The sequence below is a fragment of the Vidua macroura genome, chromosome 2, assembly GCF_024509145.1.
Source record: "Vidua macroura isolate BioBank_ID:100142 chromosome 2, ASM2450914v1, whole genome shotgun sequence".
NCBI lineage: Eukaryota > Metazoa > Chordata > Aves > Passeriformes > Viduidae > Vidua > Vidua macroura.
The window spans coordinates 61,591,709-61,608,876 of record NC_071572.1 but is presented as its reverse complement, the minus strand read 5'-3'; the positions used below and the strand labels follow the sequence as shown (position 1 = coordinate 61,608,876).

At 36.9% G+C, this 17,168-nt stretch overlaps 1 protein-coding gene across 2 annotated transcripts in view; it reads right to left on the bottom strand.

The window, feature by feature from the left end:
- LTN1 (listerin E3 ubiquitin protein ligase 1) overlaps positions 1–17,077 on the bottom strand; it is a 31,662-nt gene extending 14,585 nt beyond the window's left edge. For both annotated transcript variants that reach the window (XM_053971982.1, XM_053971983.1), the window contains exons 1-15: positions 17,001–17,077; positions 15,166–15,369; positions 14,767–14,865; positions 13,563–13,793; positions 12,527–12,579; positions 11,443–11,623; positions 10,508–10,681; positions 9,231–9,421; positions 7,880–8,021; positions 6,353–7,138; positions 5,828–5,869; positions 4,445–4,637; positions 1,846–2,085; positions 704–857; positions 301–451 (exon numbers count right to left, since the gene is read on the bottom strand). In XM_053971982.1, the coding sequence (XP_053827957.1) occupies positions 301–451; positions 704–857; positions 1,846–2,085; positions 4,445–4,637; positions 5,828–5,869; positions 6,353–7,138; positions 7,880–8,021; positions 9,231–9,421; positions 10,508–10,681; positions 11,443–11,623; positions 12,527–12,579; positions 13,563–13,793; positions 14,767–14,865; positions 15,166–15,369; positions 17,001–17,042 (2,883 nt within the window). In that variant the 5' untranslated portion in view covers positions 17,043–17,077. The remainder of the gene's footprint in view (positions 1–300; positions 452–703; positions 858–1,845; positions 2,086–4,444; positions 4,638–5,827; positions 5,870–6,352; positions 7,139–7,879; positions 8,022–9,230; positions 9,422–10,507; positions 10,682–11,442; positions 11,624–12,526; positions 12,580–13,562; positions 13,794–14,766; positions 14,866–15,165; positions 15,370–17,000) is intronic.
- Between the last annotated feature and the right edge of the window lie 91 nt (positions 17,078–17,168).

The following is a 17,168-nucleotide window of genomic DNA, read 5'->3' as shown; positions in this document are numbered from 1 at the left end:
AAAACATCTTCACAACGTATACTCTGTCAGATAAAATTCCTGAATTGTAAAGCAAGTTACTCGTGTTGTGTGCAGAAAAGGGTAATTTCATGGATTTTGATTTTTCTCCAGTAGTACTGGATGGGTCCATAAACAGAGATTTTATCCTCTTTATGGACAAAGGCTGACAAGAACCTCTGCGCAAACATATGGTACTCATAAGTGCAGTGCCATGTCATAGGAAAGAAAGCTTACCACCCTAGGGGACAGAGGCTTGAGGAAAGATTGACCACCCTGTGCAATCCACTATCATTTCCATACCTCAGAGCACAGAGACTCGTGCAATTTCCCCCACTCAATTTTGTTCGGTGTGACGTGCTCAACATAAGCTCTCACAAGATATCCAGACTGTCCATCAGCTTCCATGAGCTTCAACAATAAATCACTGACTGCAGAGATCAAAACCTGAAGACTGAGAAAGGAAGAAAACACTGCAAACAAGTTTGGCACTATTGATTAAGAGCCATCTGCATATTTTCCATTGATACAATGCTCCATACATGCTGTACCAGGGATGGTGTAAGTTCTGCTCTACCCACTGCCTCCAAGAGGCTGAAAAGTCTCTCAGTAATACAGATGTCAATTAAATGAAGGCTATTATAGCACTGATCCTGGTTTGTTTTGGAGAACGACACATTATAGAATACATGTGCATCCCAATTACCTTTTAACATCCAAAGAGGAAGACTGAACTTGGTTCTTGACCCACAGTGCAGCTTTAAGCAAAAAGGTGCTCTGTTTCTGAGTGCTCTGAAGCTGATGCACAAGTGAACTTACACCAGACATCCAAGTGTATTTTAATTTGCATACAAGTACATCTGTTGTAGGAAAAGAAAAAAGAAAACAAAAGAACAACAAATGGACAGGCAAAACTATCACAAACAGGTAAACTCTAATTACAACCTACAGCATATAGCAACAATCACATGTCTAAAGGTCCTACAGTAGGTAAACAATTCTCTTTCCTGTGGATACATGCAAAAACTATCAAAGGCACATACATAGCTTTCTTGTTGCAGAGCAATTTTAAATTAACTGTGACTCACAGTAAGATTTAATTTAATTGAGAATTAGAGTATGTTCTTGTTGTCTACTACCATAAGTACATATGGTCTTCAAAACCACAGATCTTTCTACCAAAATACTGAACATTCACAACCTTAACAGTCATTTATAAAGCAGTGTTTTCCAAGCTAGTACTGTCCTACTTCATTTTTATGACAACACTGAAACATTGTATTTACTTGTATTAATTTCAGTAAATATATATATCAAATTAACACCTCAAATTCTGCATTCAAAGAATATAAATCAGCATCTCAGTCTGAACATGAGACATGATCCATGAGAGAGAGGCTTGGATCACAATTTGTCTGGGCAACTTGGCCAATATAAATGGTTTCAGAATAAATACATGTTATCTGTAAAGAAGCGATTGTACACATTTTTTCATAGACCCCAGATTGCAAAATGAACAAAAAAAGTTAATTTGTTATATTTCATAGATTTTAAACAACTTCTGTAACAGTCCAAAAAGTGTGCAATATCACAGCCTCCAAGTTAGCTGATACTAACATTAAAAAAGCTTCAAAATCCTTGTAAACATGTTCAGGACTTGATGCTTAGTAGTAACTATGGGCACTGTAAATTAAAGCACAGGTTTTCATGTCAGTTACAGCTGCAAATGGTCAACGTATGTGAACCCAGTATTCTATCACATACTTGATTCTGTTTCACAAAAAGGAAGAATTTAGATGTAATCATCAGCTATGAAAAAGCTCAGCTTAAGTTCTTTTTCCAGATTACCTGTCAAGTGTGTTGCATCCTGCCTCTGAGCACACAGCTGGAAGACGGTAAGGAGCAAGTCTTCTGAGGATGGCATCAGCAAACAGCCTTTCACTGAGCTGAAAAAGCTTGAGGCCACATCGCAGATGAAAGATACTGATGATTCAATATCTCCAGCTTCAGAAAGATCCTTTGCTTTAGACAGAGCTGCTTGAAGTTTATCAATAATCCTTTCAACAAAAGTTTCACCAATCAATGATTCTATTGGGCAGAGGAAAAAGACAATATGCTTTGATTGCTTGATAAACATGACCATGCAAAGATATCATATTAATATGGACCAATTTGATTTCTATTTACTAATTTTGAATGCAAAATAAAGTGCAAAGCAGTTTCAGTCTAATGGATACCTAAACTCTTATTTCACAGACACCAGCCAACATCTCACACTGCCAAGTACCTTTTCTCTAAACCAGCTAAAGCAACTTTGAAAAAGGTATTTGAGACAGAGCAAGTGCAAAGTTATCCCTCCCTTTTTATGCCCTCCTAGCTTCTGGCAACCAACTGTGAGCCCAAGATTTCACCGTACTATTGCATATAGCCACGAACATGCTAAGTTCTTTTTTCATGGGATACAAGCAAGCCAATCCCATTTATCCTCAAACTCCACATTATCCTGTGGCAAGGAGTTCCATTATTTAATTATAAACTGTATGAAGAAGTATACTTTTCTCGGCCCTCAAGACTGCTATCTAAGCATGTGTTAGAAATTCAAGTTCTTCCACTGAAAGAAACAATGATACATTTCTCACTATTTGCATTTTCCATACAAATGGTGATTTTATGGCTTTTAAGCACAACCCCATCCCTAATCACTTCCACTAGAAGCTAACAAATTCTAGTCTGTTTTCTTGCTTCTACAAGCAGAAGCCACTGCTTGTCCAACCATCCCTGTCAGATTTCTTTGTGCATAGTCTATTATATGTTTTTCAAAAGCATATAGAATATTGCAAGTGACCAAACTTGAACAAGAATATTGCAGTGACCAAAACTACATGCAGAGTTCCAGATATTGACAACATATTCAGTATATTGACTACATGCTATAATAATTTTCATTTGTCCTCTGTTCTTTTCACAGCAGCTCCTAATAGACTGTATTCCTCTTTTACTGCTTTTTTACAACCCGTCACTTACAGGGAAACATCACAATGACTGAATTTTGAGTTTTAACAGGTCAGAGCCTATTGATACAGTTACAATTGTGTTCTTCCCATGTACACTTGTAGTATTTATTTGCTTTGGATTTCTTTTGTAATCTTTTATATCAGTTATATCAGTTAAGCATTCAATATCTGCTATGGGTCTGTGACTTTTCAGCAACAATTATCTTCCTTTCACTATTTATCCCTTTTCCCCTTTAATTCCTTTTATCGTAGGCTACTGATCCATGAGAGGCTCTCCTATTCCTTCCATGACAATTTGCCTTAAGAAACTTAGATAAGAGATCTCATTAAAAAATAATTTTGAAAGTCCACATACACTACTTTGGTTTTAATGACTAAGTCGAGAACCACCATAGCTCCTCAAAATCTCTTAGGCTTCAACCAATATGATTTAAAAACAGGTCACCCAGCACCCAGCAGAAAATGAACTCAGGAGTGCCTCCAGCTCTAGAGTCAAAAAGCAAAGTCACTGGACAATCAGCCCTAGAACGTCACTCTCACAAGTACATTTGTTGAACTCTGTGGAGTCAGGAAACAGATTTTCCTGATGGTCCTTTACATCCGAAGTTCCAGTAACAGAAAAAACAATCTTAGGACACTTTCAGGATGCATTGTCTAAGAACATTCACCACAGTGAGCTGCCTGTGTGTATCTTTGAAACTTGGAAGCATCATGAATGTTCACAGCATCCACTGACACTGAAATATGTCACCTCAGAGATCAAAGCAAATGCTGAGTTTACATGGAAAACATCAAGAAAAATTAACCCCCCTGGAAGTCTATATAAGATACTAAAACTGCAAGGAACAAATTAAATAGGATGCTATTAATAAAAAAATCAGACTACATATACAGCATAAGAGCACACACAGAGTTTTTAAAAGACACGGAAACAAATGGAAATGGCTCAAAACAATTCAAAGGTCCTGTAACAAGGCATTACTAAAACACACATAGGTCCATAACAATTCACTTGGTATTCCAGTTCTGAAGGTAAATTTCACATGGTATGGTTTAAAAATTCTTATTATTTTACAGCACATCAGCTGATAGATCAAGCTTACTTAAATTTTCCTCAAGTTTTCAAAACTTGCAAATCTTAATCTTCTCTTTAAACATGTTTAGCAATGTAGACCAAAAAAATGGCAGCTACTGCTGCAAGTTCATGTTTACAAAATTAAACTGCATGTAGTAAACTGGCTTAAGTATAAACAAAGCCCAAAACTAAGAAACAAAAACCCCAACAAAAACCAACCAATCAGCAAAAAACTACCAGGAGAAAGCCTAAATGTTCTATATGAAGTATTCTGGAAGATCTCAAATTCTTTCAACCTTGTGCAAAGCCTAAGTGCAGCATTTCCACTTCATGAACTCCAAGGATTATATATGCTCACCACTTTTAACATGCTGCGACAACACCAAGCTCAGGAGGGTCCACCTTTCTGAAGAGGCTGATCCTGATGAGGCTGCTCTAGGTTTTAAGCCCAGGTGACACAGATCATCTGCCAGCATTACCAGTCTTTCTCCAAGCATATCTCCCTTCAGCCAGTCAGAGACTAAGGAAAGCTTCGTTGTGCTTGAGCACGCCTGGATCACAAGAAAAACATTCCAGTAATCTTTTGAGGGTATAGAATAATAGAATGGTTTGGGTTGGAAGGGACCATGAAGATCATATTCCAAGTTCAATTTAAGTACCAACCCCCTAACATGGGCAGGGATACCTCCCACTAAACCAGGTTGCTCCAAGCCCCATCCAACCTGGCCTTGAACACTTCCAGCCACAGCTGTGGAGCAGCCACAGCTTCTCTGCATAACCTGTTATTAACTATTAACTTTTATTACTGAGCATAAGATTAGTATGTCAAACTTGCACACACAGAGTGAGAATTATATCATCTGCCACAAACAGCCTTCAGATTTTACATCTGCAACAACACTCCCCAACTTGCTTTTTGTCAGAGACAGCAACTTATGGCTGGGTCAGATCTCTACTGCAGAGTGAAACAAGTCACCTTCTGAAAATGCTTCCTTTATGTTTCTCCTCCAACTATAGAGCCCAGGAAATTCCTACACTGGAATTAGAAAAATAACTTCTGGATGACCAAGTTGGCTGAAATAAAATCTATTTAAAACATAAAAACTGTTTACAGCACCTGAATTTCTTTAAGAAGAAACAGAAGGTCACAAAAACTTTATTTTGCTGATGAGCCACTGTAAGTTACAAAATCACAAAAATTGAGTACTCCTAAAATACACAGCAATATGTGAGGGAAGATCCTGTGGTCTACGTACTGGACTGTAAGTCAAGTACTATGAGTTCTTGTCCAAAAATTCATCATACACTTCCTATTTCATCCCATGCAATCATTTAAATGTCAGTTTGTCAATATTCAGTGGGAAAAAATTGAATACTACCTTTTCCTTATAAGCACCTTGTAAGGACAATGATATAAATAATAATTTAAATTATTGGTCTAATCCCCAGCTCCATTCTCTCTAGCTTAGAATAGATGATTCACAAATCAGGAATCCCTCTGGCTCAAAAAGCAAATTGACCAAAAACAGAAGGGACAAAGATTCTTTTGTTTTGGCATCATAATTTCATTTTTAAGACTGTCCCCAAATTTAAATGCATTTAAAACAAACACTACTCTGAAACTGTAAGATTTTCAAACTATGGAAACTACCACTACAAACACATATGAGTCTCAAAGCTAACATCAGAGAATTATTAAAAATTATGCATAAAAAGAACAAAAAAAAATCTTAATATTTACCTTTTGAATTATCTGGAGAAAAATAACCCACTTCAGATCCATCTGAAAAGAAAAACAAAATTCCCCAATATTTAATAAAAATCTTTGCTGAATAGGAAGCAATAATGCCATTTAACTGTTCTGTAGGCATACCTAGAAGCTGATAAAATTCAGTAACAAAGTTATTGATTGTATCATTTTCATCTTGCAAAGCTTTCTCTCCCACAAAATTCAGTAAGGAACTGTATTTATATGAAAGGCTACCAATGACTACTATTAAAGTACACTGTATAAAGCAAGAGCAGAGAAATTCTGATGATACTTTTTTTAACGATTTAGACCACATAGAAAGGGACAAAACCTTTCACCCCAACACTATCAAAAGGTAGTTTTCCAAAAACTACCTTACTTATGCTGAACTTAACCCAAATTCATGTAGAATTATCATCCATGCAATAGTGCCAAAGTAAAATTATTACTGAACCACAGCCCACAATAACAGTAATGACTCTGATAAAAATTAGTAACATCATGTACAAGTCATACCTTTGCTAAATCATCAAGAATGACTTTCCTTTCACCATTATTGTTGCAACAATGAAGTACACTGTATAAAATATCAACCAGGAAATGGGTGTCTTTTCTCCAGTCTTCTTTCAGCCAGGTTATTAAATTCAGATACAGAAATTGTACAGATGGACTTTGGTTATGAGCTTTCACTACATTTTGGGATTCAGCTTGAGCAGGGCTTACATCATTTCCGTGCTCTAAAAGTACTTGGAAAACTCTGTTTGAGGAAAAGGTGTTGAGCAGGGCAGAGAGAAATTTCAAATGCTGTTCAGACTTCTGTTCATTGACATGCACAATGCTCAGCTCAGCCAGGTTGCAGACTAAGTTCTCTAGAGGTTCTTTCCTTAGACGTGAAGTTTGCTGCAAGTCAGCCTGAATTTCAGAGTCACTATTTCTCACTTCCGTGAGCTTTAGACTCTCTGTGCTCCTTTCAGACTCATCCTCATCTGTAAATCTGATTTTTAGAGATTTTCTGTCGTTTGGTTTCATAGCACTCTTCGGATTCTTAAGAATTTCTAGCATACCACATATGGCAAACAGTAATTTCTCATCAGCATCCAACCTATCAACATGAAGTATACACATTTTTAAAAGATGGCCCCAAAAATCTGACAACAGTTTCTGGAAAACTTCATCTGTACCATCATCATTGGAGAGTTCTGCTTTAGCTTCCCAGGAACTCAGCATGTCTGCTGTTTGATAAAATAATGGTCCACTTTGTAACTTGGGCTCCTTAAGTACAGCACTGATAAAAGGAATTAGCTATAAAGATAAAAAAATGTATTAAAGAAGAGTGATCCAATTCATAAAACCATTTTATTCTTCATAAATTCTTTTTATTCTTAATGCCAAGAAATTATATAATTCTGAAAAACACTCTGGAAGCAACTCTGCAAATATCAGAATTATTTATTTTTTATCACTTTATAAAAACTTACAGGATGGGAGGCACTTTTTTCCCCTTAAATATAACTTTAATTTGCACAGTAAAAAGAATTATTTCATAGGAAGAAAAAAAACTCTAAATTCAGTACCTTTACTTTTGTTACACTAATTGCTCTCTACAACTCCCTAGAAAGAGGTGAGGGTGGGTCTCTTCTGCCATGTCTCAAGTGAAAGGATGAGGAGGAATGGCCTTAAATAGCAGCAGGGGAAATTCAGATCAGGTATTGAAAAAAACAAAAATCCCAGGAAATGCGGTCAGGCACTGGAATAAGTTGCCCAGGGAGGTGGTGGAGTCACCACCTCTGGAAGTGCATAAGAGACACCTGGATGAGGCTCTTGGGGACATGGTCTGGGGGTGATTTCAGTGGTGCTAGGCTGACCGTGGGACTGGATGATCTTGAAGGTCTTTTCCAGCCTTGACAATTCTGTGTGGTTTTTTTCTTAAAATCTAGGGAAACTCTCAACAGAGAAGCAAATTCTCACCTAAAATTCACATTTCTCTTTAATTTTGACTTATTAAATGTACACACAACAATACTTAGGATTTCTGATGAATACCTGGTCACATATAAGCATTTGATGAATTTGGCTCTGGTCTTCTTCTCTTTTCTGTAGTACAGCAAAGCACAGACACTCCATAAATGCAGTTATAATTGCTGAACTTTCTGAAGGACTGGCTATTGTCCTCTCACTTGACAACCTGTGAAAGGACACAGAAGAAACAAAGTGACTCAGTTTCCAAGAAACCCAGTATGAATGCTATCAATGTACCCCTCAGTTATGTTGCTCTGATCCAGACACCAGTATGAGACTACAGGATCACAGAGTCATTTACAGGAGTCAGATCAAAATAAAGTCAATTTAGAAAGCAGACTTTTTCAAATGTTTGACCAAGCATTTAATAGAACCTATATCAAAATAACTTCGTCATCCACTCTTAGCATTCAGGAAAAAAAAAATGTAAACAGAGAAACCATAAACAGCCTAGCACACTGTCACTTGATTCAGATGGCTGTCAAAACTCTTTTGCAATTTTACACACACACCACAGAAGTTCAGAGAGCATACCTTTCTGTCATTACAGGGAAAAAAAAAAAAAAAGAGGAAGAAAAAAAAGAAGAGGAAAAAAAAAAGAAAGCCACCTAAAGACAGCCTCCCCAGTTTTGAGTCAGAAAACCTGCAATTTCTTTGCTTTTTAATGAATATTAGATCACACAAATGATCACAGAAATATTACAATCATTGTACTACGTGTAAAAAAATTCTATACACTTTTCGAACAAACCCCTATATAACTCTCTTCTCCAAGAGCTCTGCTAATTTCCACACCAACATCAGCCAAGATTTTTTTTTCCATTTATTTTTTAAATAAAGGAAATTTCAGCATTTAATAAAATAATTTCTATATGCTTTTGAGTATGCAATGCACAGGTACATATTTAAATTACATTTGATAGAAAGGTGGTTTTGAGGTATTTTAAAGGCACAAAGTACGAGCAGTTTCATCCTTTAAAAATGGGTATCACAAGAATTACAGTTTGTGCATAAAGGAAATGTCACTATCACAAGGCTAATCCCCTATGAAAGAATTACACACTGGTGAGAAGAGTCTGATTCTTAAGAGTCATCCTTAATTATAATAATATTTAATAATCAAATTTGTCATGGGATAAACACAAAGCTTTGACAAGGAAAGATAAGAATGCTTCATGTAAGGAAGATGTAGTAAAATCAAAAGGAGAGCTGAAGATTTAAGATGACAGGAACAGCCATAAAGGACTGACGCCAGCTTTGGATATTGAAAAGAATTTTAAAAACATAATCTCATTTATCTTTAAATGCTTAAAGATTAGTTTCTTTATTTCCAAATGTAAAATAGACCGATTCCAAATAAATTTGTGGTCCATACCCTTGAATTATAGAGCTGAAAAAAACTCTGAAGTATTCCAGCTTCGGTCCCACAATGTCAGGAGGCACCTTGCTAATGAAGGGCAGGAGGCTGGGGTAGATAACAGTAGCTAATCCTCGCCCACCTTCTCGAAGCACTGTCCAGAGCTTTGGCAGAACTCCTTTTCTGGCATTCACATGACTCCAACAGTCCTACAGAAAGAAATTCACTTACTGTAAATTAAACAACAATATGTTGCCTCAGAAGAACTCCCAAGGTAGCCATTTAACCTATGTCCCCATATTATAGCTGAAACAAGTCATTGTGAAGTTTAAATTCTTTTAAGTCACTTGCCAGTATCTTTAAAATCACTTTCTCCTTATTTTGGCTTGTGAAGTTAACATGATAAAACTATTTCTGCACTGTTAAAAATCAATTGACCTTTCTTATTAGCCAACAGCAATTAAAGGTTTCTCTTTAATAATGCATTCATGATGCTTCATAGAAGCATCATGCATAGAAGCATCAGCTATTGTAATTAATACTTATTTAATTTTAAGTTCTCATTATCAAGGCAAACCAATGACTGAGTTTGGAATTATCACTAACTTCAAAACTCTCTTCAAAAATTTTCTGATGGTTAGAAAATGCTTTGCCACTTTCTCCTTCCTAAATTTTTTTTGTCATCTGATCTATATTATTTATTATCATATTTATTATAGTTCAAGGTACCTATATTTATAACAAGCTGAACAAAGACTGTTTAGGGTGTTTTCTTCATGAAAACTTGTTACAGTTCATTCCAGCAGTTGCAAAAGGAATCTGCAGCGTTAAACCCTCAAAGGATACCAGTCTATGACAACAACTCATCCTGCTAATAAATTCAAAGCTGGTGTTTCAATTAAAATTAAGGGGAGCAGGGGGAAAGAAAAAGCTATAGAACCCTTAAATTTGAAGGGGAAACAAACTAACCAAAAATGCACTGCAGGTCTTTTTTGTAACTGTCTTTAAAAAAGAAAAAGGTTTTAAGCATTATTTGACTTACTAGTAACTACATTTAATGAAAGGATTTCAGGTTAATTAAATTAAATTCATAAAACAACTCTAATTTTCAGATATGCTGGACATTATATATTTGAAAGTTACACTGAAAGAAGGAGGATGTACACTTAAGGAATTCCTGTTATAAATCATAAAGAAAACCCAGTCAAGCCTGTCTTCCTAATTCTACAGAGAACAACACTTGGTGAAAAGTTAAATTTGATGAAAATATCTGCCCCTTACACTTCCCACATTACCTCAATAGTGGTGATAGTATAAAGCACTGCTTCCCAAAGAGCAGGACACACCACTGCATCACTGTCATCAATGCTGAGAAGAACAGCAGGACAAACCCTTGGTGCTTCAGCTTTCACCACCTCAGGTAAGTGCTGGCAAAAAGCAGAAATCAGCTCAAAGAAAGCTGAGCGAACCTGACAGAGGCCACAGAAGGAAAAACAGAATTTGTCACTACGTGCAGTTAATAAGAGTCCTTTTAAAGTCAACAAAACCTTACAACACACCATGCCTGTACTTTATCACATTAACAAAGGTTAAAATATTATTAAAAACCAAGAAAACCAAAGCAGTTATTAAACAGTCTTATCAAATATTTTAATGTAATTTAATTTGTTTAGTGATAAAATGCCTGTCAAAAGTTGTATTTTTATATACTTCTCAAAAGGCATTTTTCCAAAAAGCAACTTAAAGCTTTTAAACAAAATACTATTGCATCATTCTATGTACAGACTAAAGACCAGTAAAATTGTTTAAAAAATGAAAATCTCAAAGCATTAAGAACACATGCTGTAAATTGACAGAGTTTTTATCTTCTACATGAATTTTAAATGACAGCAGATTGCCAAAAAGTAGATCATGATGAAATGGAAATAAAAATTTAGCCTACTGGATAAATTTTCAAGCAATATTGTCTAAATTGAGTTTAGGTTTTTTTTTAACATTAAGTCTGGTCAGATTCAGATATTAGTCCCAGATCAAAAAAGATTTATAATTACATTAACTGAACAATTACTTTAGCCTTTCTGGAATCTATGTAGAAACCTGAAGGCTGTTTCAAACGTAACCAAAGTACCAAGTTCATCCTTGTAGAATACAAGTAATTAATACTTCCTTAGGTTAAGGGTATTACCTTTAACAAAAACCAAGCAAAATAAAGAAGAAATTTAAAAGTCACCTGTGATACATTGTTTTTGCTATATTTCCAAAATTTGTTTTGGGACAGAAGTGACATTAACTTTTCTTCCAATGAATGCATCTCTTTCTCTGGCAACACGCTGAGCAACTTCTTTAAAGCTAACAATGAAGAGGTCAGAATCCGGAAAAATTTGGCTTTCCTTTCTTCTTCTGGTACAGTTCTCAGAAAGCAAAACAAACAAAAAAGTTAAAACCAGCAGGCATCCCAAGTTTGTCTAAACTAAACTGCCTTCATTTTCTTTTATGTTCTTTTTTTTTTATTTCAGGTGCCAGGTTCTAAATTACACTATAAAGTGTTAGGAAAAAAAAAACTTTCAAGTCATCTCATCTTCCAGCTACTCACAAATGATATTTTTAAAATAGCTGAAACAAAATTAGATAACTGATAACACTTTCAAAACCATTTATACTTAAGAGTTGTAGTAATAAGCAGCTAGGACTCAGTTTTTTAATGCAGAAAAAGCTGATTCTTTATTCACAAAGTTCATATTGATAGGAAATATCAGAAGGCACTGTGTTACACCAAATTGGCTAACAATACACTGACACTCAGTTTATTGGTCAGTAAATGGCGAGGGTGTCCATCTGTCAAATCTCTCCATTTTTGGTTAGTTTACATATTTTGTTCAATGATTCCTATGAGACAGATTTTTTTGTTTATTGTAGGTGCAAATGGTTCTCTTACCAGAATAATCTGTTGTGTTAACTGCCTTCATTTTTATGATTTTTCACATTGGAAGTTAGACAGCTGCACTTAGAAGAAGTAACAGGCTAGCTGGTAATTTAGCAGAGCAAGACATGATTTTCTATAACAAATATAAACTATATAATAAATAATATAATATTAATATGCTATATAATAAATATTATATATATAAGGCCTTTCTTTTATAGTATCTCTACTTGATGCAACACTTAAGTCCCAAGCAAAGTTGCTGGGATCTGGATTCAAATAATTATTCTGTCTCCTGAAACAAAACTAAATTCACTACTTCCAGGCACAGAGAACCCAATAAAGACCAAGATTTAAGGACTTAAATACACATTTAAGCAGGCAAACATACTGAGGGTCACTGAGTGTATCAGCTGTTTCCTTCAGAAGGTGATCTTGAAGTACCTATGGGGGAAAACCAAGCATATAAACACAAAGAAATCTAATACTTATATGTGAACAATATAGTCCACACATTATTCAGAGACAGTCCTACAATAAAATTTCACAACCTCTGAGTTGTCTTTTTAATATTTTTAGACATGCTAGTAAACATGCTAGAAAATAATTTGAACATAGTAGCTGTGGTACTGTCTGAATTATGTCTTCCTAACACTTAGTAAATTGCAGCCCTATGCCAATGTGCTCCTGCTGAAAAGAAGCCAAACTGAGGCAAGGTAGATCAAATCAATTAGGTTTGCACATGATGGGCCAGCAATGCAATCTTTGAACTTTTTTTAATTCAGTCAATTGAGTATCATATCTGACGTGGCAGAATAGCATAAACATTGGTCAGAATTAAACTTGTAGATGCTGAAACCCTGCTCAGCATTCTTCATTCTTTTTCACTATAGCTAAACTACTCCAGCATCATTATTCCGTCTGTCAGCAACATTATGTGTTGACTGAACATCATTACATAGGAATGCACACTTGGAAATTCACTATTCATTCCTTTGGTTCCAGTCATTCTCATCTCCAGTCAAAAAAACATCCTTTTTTTTTTCTCTGCATTCCTTATTATTTTTCTTTTTTATATTTCCTTACAGAAGAAATTCTTCCCTATGAGGGTAGTGAGGCACTGGCACAAGTTGCCCACAGAAGCTGGGGCTGTTCCATCCCTGGAAGTGCTATGGGCCAGAGTGGACAGGGCTTGGAGAAATCTGGTCTAGTGGAAGGTGTCCCAGCCGATGGCAGGGGGTGGAACACGAAGACTTTTTAGAAGTCCCTTCCAACCCAAACCATTCTATGGTTCTCTTCAAAGAGGCAAAATTTCATGTGAGAAAGAAATTTAACTGTGAAGAATAGATTTGGGGAAGGATGACTTTTAAACTTATAACAGAAGCTGACATATACAAAGACTTAAAGAAATACAAAAGTAAACTCACATTAAGAATTTCATCCTTACAGAATACTAAGGCTTCAGGTTGTTTGCCTGAAGGAAAAGCTTTTTCAAAAGCTACTTTTGCAGCAGAAGCAGCAGGGGAGTAAGTGTCACACTGAGCAATCAGCCAGTAACCCATGATACTTTTTAAGTAAGGAGCTAAGTGTTTTTTTACTTTAAGAATCAGTTGCTCGAAAGATTGCTGAGTTGCTTCTCGAACACGGCGATCATGATCCTGTTAAACAAAGAAAAGAAGGGAAAAAAAGAGAAAAGTTCATTGGTTTAAGAAATGAACCTTCGATTTCAGGTACTTAAAAACAAAAGTGGTAATTAAAAAGTCATGTTTTGCAATTAATTGGATTTGAAATATAGATTTGAAAATACACACCAATGACAAAAATTTTTTGTGTCCCAAGGTATGGAGGGAGTCCCAATTCAGTAGTATCGTTTTCCCAAACTGTTGTATACTCAGATTGTAACCTTTCCCTGATATCCCTAACAACAGTTTTTGTTTCCAGTTTATACAAACATTTTACAGACAAGAGGCAGGAGAAACAGGAAGCTTTGAAGACATCTTCTTAATTAGAACTACCATAAGCTGTGCATTGCTATCATTTTTTTGCATATGAATTTACAACATCATGATTTTCTACACTCTTGATTCCAGAAAAAAACAGTAGGAATTACTCTAATAGATAGGAATAGTGATTAGTTTTGTTCCATACCATGTTTTCAACAGTAGCCATTCTAGACAGCGTGGAAATACAGTAAATAGATCAAGAAAAGCATTGCTAATCTGGCTGCACATGATCTTTTCATATTTGGGTTTGGGGTTTTTTTTAGTGTTAAGTCTGGTCAGGTATTAGCCCTAGATCAAGGTTTATAATTATGTTAACTGAACAGACTTTCTAGCCTTTCTGGAATCCACATAAAAGAAGTTTAACTAAGAAATATAGTACTGTCTTTTAAACATAAAGGTCTAACAGATATATAAAGGAAGTACAGTCCAGACATCAACAGTTCAAGATTCCACCCACTGCCTATATTGAAATATGTCCACAAAAAAACAGTATTTTGCTTCAACTTGATGTTTCTCCTAGAACAAGTCAGTAATTCCAACAAAGGTAGATAGGTCAACAAATACCACCTTAGAGGTAGTCACAGGAAGTAGACAGATAAGTTTCTAATTTAAATACTTCAATACTTACTAGTGAAATTTTACAATAAATTCTCGGCCAATAAGGAAGAACACCTCTAACAACTTCCGCTTCTCTTTCCTTGCACATCGTCCCAAACTCTTGCATAGCCTAAAATCAAAATATCAAGAGCATGACTTAAGAAGTCAGGTAGATATGTCCTGTAATTTATCAGTTTGTATCCAAAACTGCAACTCCCTTTTCCAAAAATCAAATAACTTCTTGCAAATGAGCATCTATAGAGATAATTGCATGATGGACCTTGCTACAGTTTATCCAAGATATCTTCTGGATTGAAGTTCTAGCAAATCCACCAAAGTGAAATTAGTTACTTCCTCTTCCACCCTTAAGAAAACTGTATTATTCTCCAATTAAAAAAAAAAAAATTGTGGGGGCAAAGGATACACCTACTTTTAACTTGGTTGTGACATCCCTTTTAGAAAGTTTTCGCAACACCATTCGGAAATCAGCATCCACAAGGCTGTCTACTTCCTCTGCTCCTTGAATTGCAGGAACATATCCTAGATCACTCTGAGATGTTCCAAAGCCAATAAACCCAGGCACTGTTCCACGTTCTTTGGCAAGGAGCTCTGCAGCTCGGCCACTGCTAGAAGGCTGCCAAAACAAAAGGGACAGGAGTCCATTACCTATTTAATTTTATTTTGCACACATCATGCATTTGAAAATATGATCCTATTTTTATTGTATAATTAACCTTCTAATTAAAATAAAATCTCTCAAAGAAGAATCCACCTGTGCTTTAAACACAGAAACCTAGAAAATTAATATTCTCTTTAGGATCAGGCTGAGAAAGTTGGGGCTGTTCAGCCTGGAAAACAAAAGGCTCCAAGGAGCCCTCATAACATCCTTCCAGTATCAGCCTACAAGGAAGCTGGAGAGAAGTCTTCATCAGGAATTGTAGTGAAATGACGAGGAATGACTTTAAACTGAAACAAAATAGATTTAGACTACATATGAAATTCTTGCCTGTAAGGGTGGTGAAGCCCGGGCACAGGTTGCCCAGAAAAGCAGGGGCTGCCCCATAACTGGAAATGTTCAAGGCCACGTTCGACAGGGCTTGGAGAAATCTGGTCTAGTGGAAGGTGTCACTTCCCATGGCAGGGGTGGGACTGGATGAGTTTTAAAGTCCCCTCCAACTCAAACCACTCTATGAGTCTGTTCAATGATTCTGTGAATTAGAATTTGTTTCACATAATGCATGAAAACTTATGGAAAATTTTATTGCTTTTATTCCTTTATACTGCTTTTTTGCTATGCAAAAAAGCCTAGAAGAAAATTCTTTCTGCAAGCAAACAATTTATTAAGAATCTATAAACAATTTATTAAGAAACTATTTTTCCTCCTTCACTGTTTCTGACTTTCCTAGTTCTTTTCATGGGCCAATAGAGCTCCCAGGGAATACTCCTTTTTTCTCTGAACAAATAAAAACACATAGACAAAATAAAGGATTCTCCTAGCAACTAAGTGGCCAAAAATGATTTAGAGAAATGGAGCAAAACCATGCATATGTAACAACTATAATAAATACCATCACACAGTTGTGTGTTTCGGAGCTCAGCATCGCTTCCAGTTTACCCCATTTGCCCATTGTATTATTGGCTCAGCTTTGTTTTAACCACGCTCTTTTGGAAAAACTGACCCAAAACTGCCTGGTGCTTAAATGTCATCTGGGACACCTCATAATGCAAATACCTTTTATTTCCTAATGGCAGCAGCAGTTTTGTGAGCTTGTGGGGTTTAAATCACCTTTTCCAAGCCGTTAAGGATATGCTGCTTTGCGTTCCCTAGTCTTCCCTAAATCCAGGGAGGAATTAGGGAACCTGAACACCAGACTTCTCCCACCATCCTGACTGATAGGGCAGATGTCACGTCATCTCTGGCCTTTTGGCAAGAGTATATTCTAAGTCTCAGCACAGAAAAACACACCGAATAATACCACTGGCACTTTGCTGAATCTACACCCGCGGTGACTTTGCTCTCCCTCTCCGTACAAATACCACAGCTACAGCAGTCACACTCCTAAAGCACGACCCAGGCCAAGAAGCGACCCCGGGCCCGGCCCCAGCTACCACAACCGGGTCCGAAGTTCGCGCTGCCCCGCCGAGGGAGCCGGGCTCCGGCGGCCCCCGGCCCCCCGCCCAGGACACCCGGAGTGCCGGAAACGCGAGCCGCCGAGCTCTGGGCCGGCCTTCGCCACCCTGCTCGGCCCCGCGGGCTGCGCTCACCCGCAGGTTGCCCTTGGTTCGCTGCTTGTTCTTGCCCCCCATGGCGGCGGCGGCGGCACCGGGACCGGGACCGGGCCCGGCCAGAGCCACCGCGGGCACACGACACTTCCGGGGCGGGGCCGCGCAGCGCGGGAGGAAACCTGCCTCGGGTGGCCTTTAACTCAACGA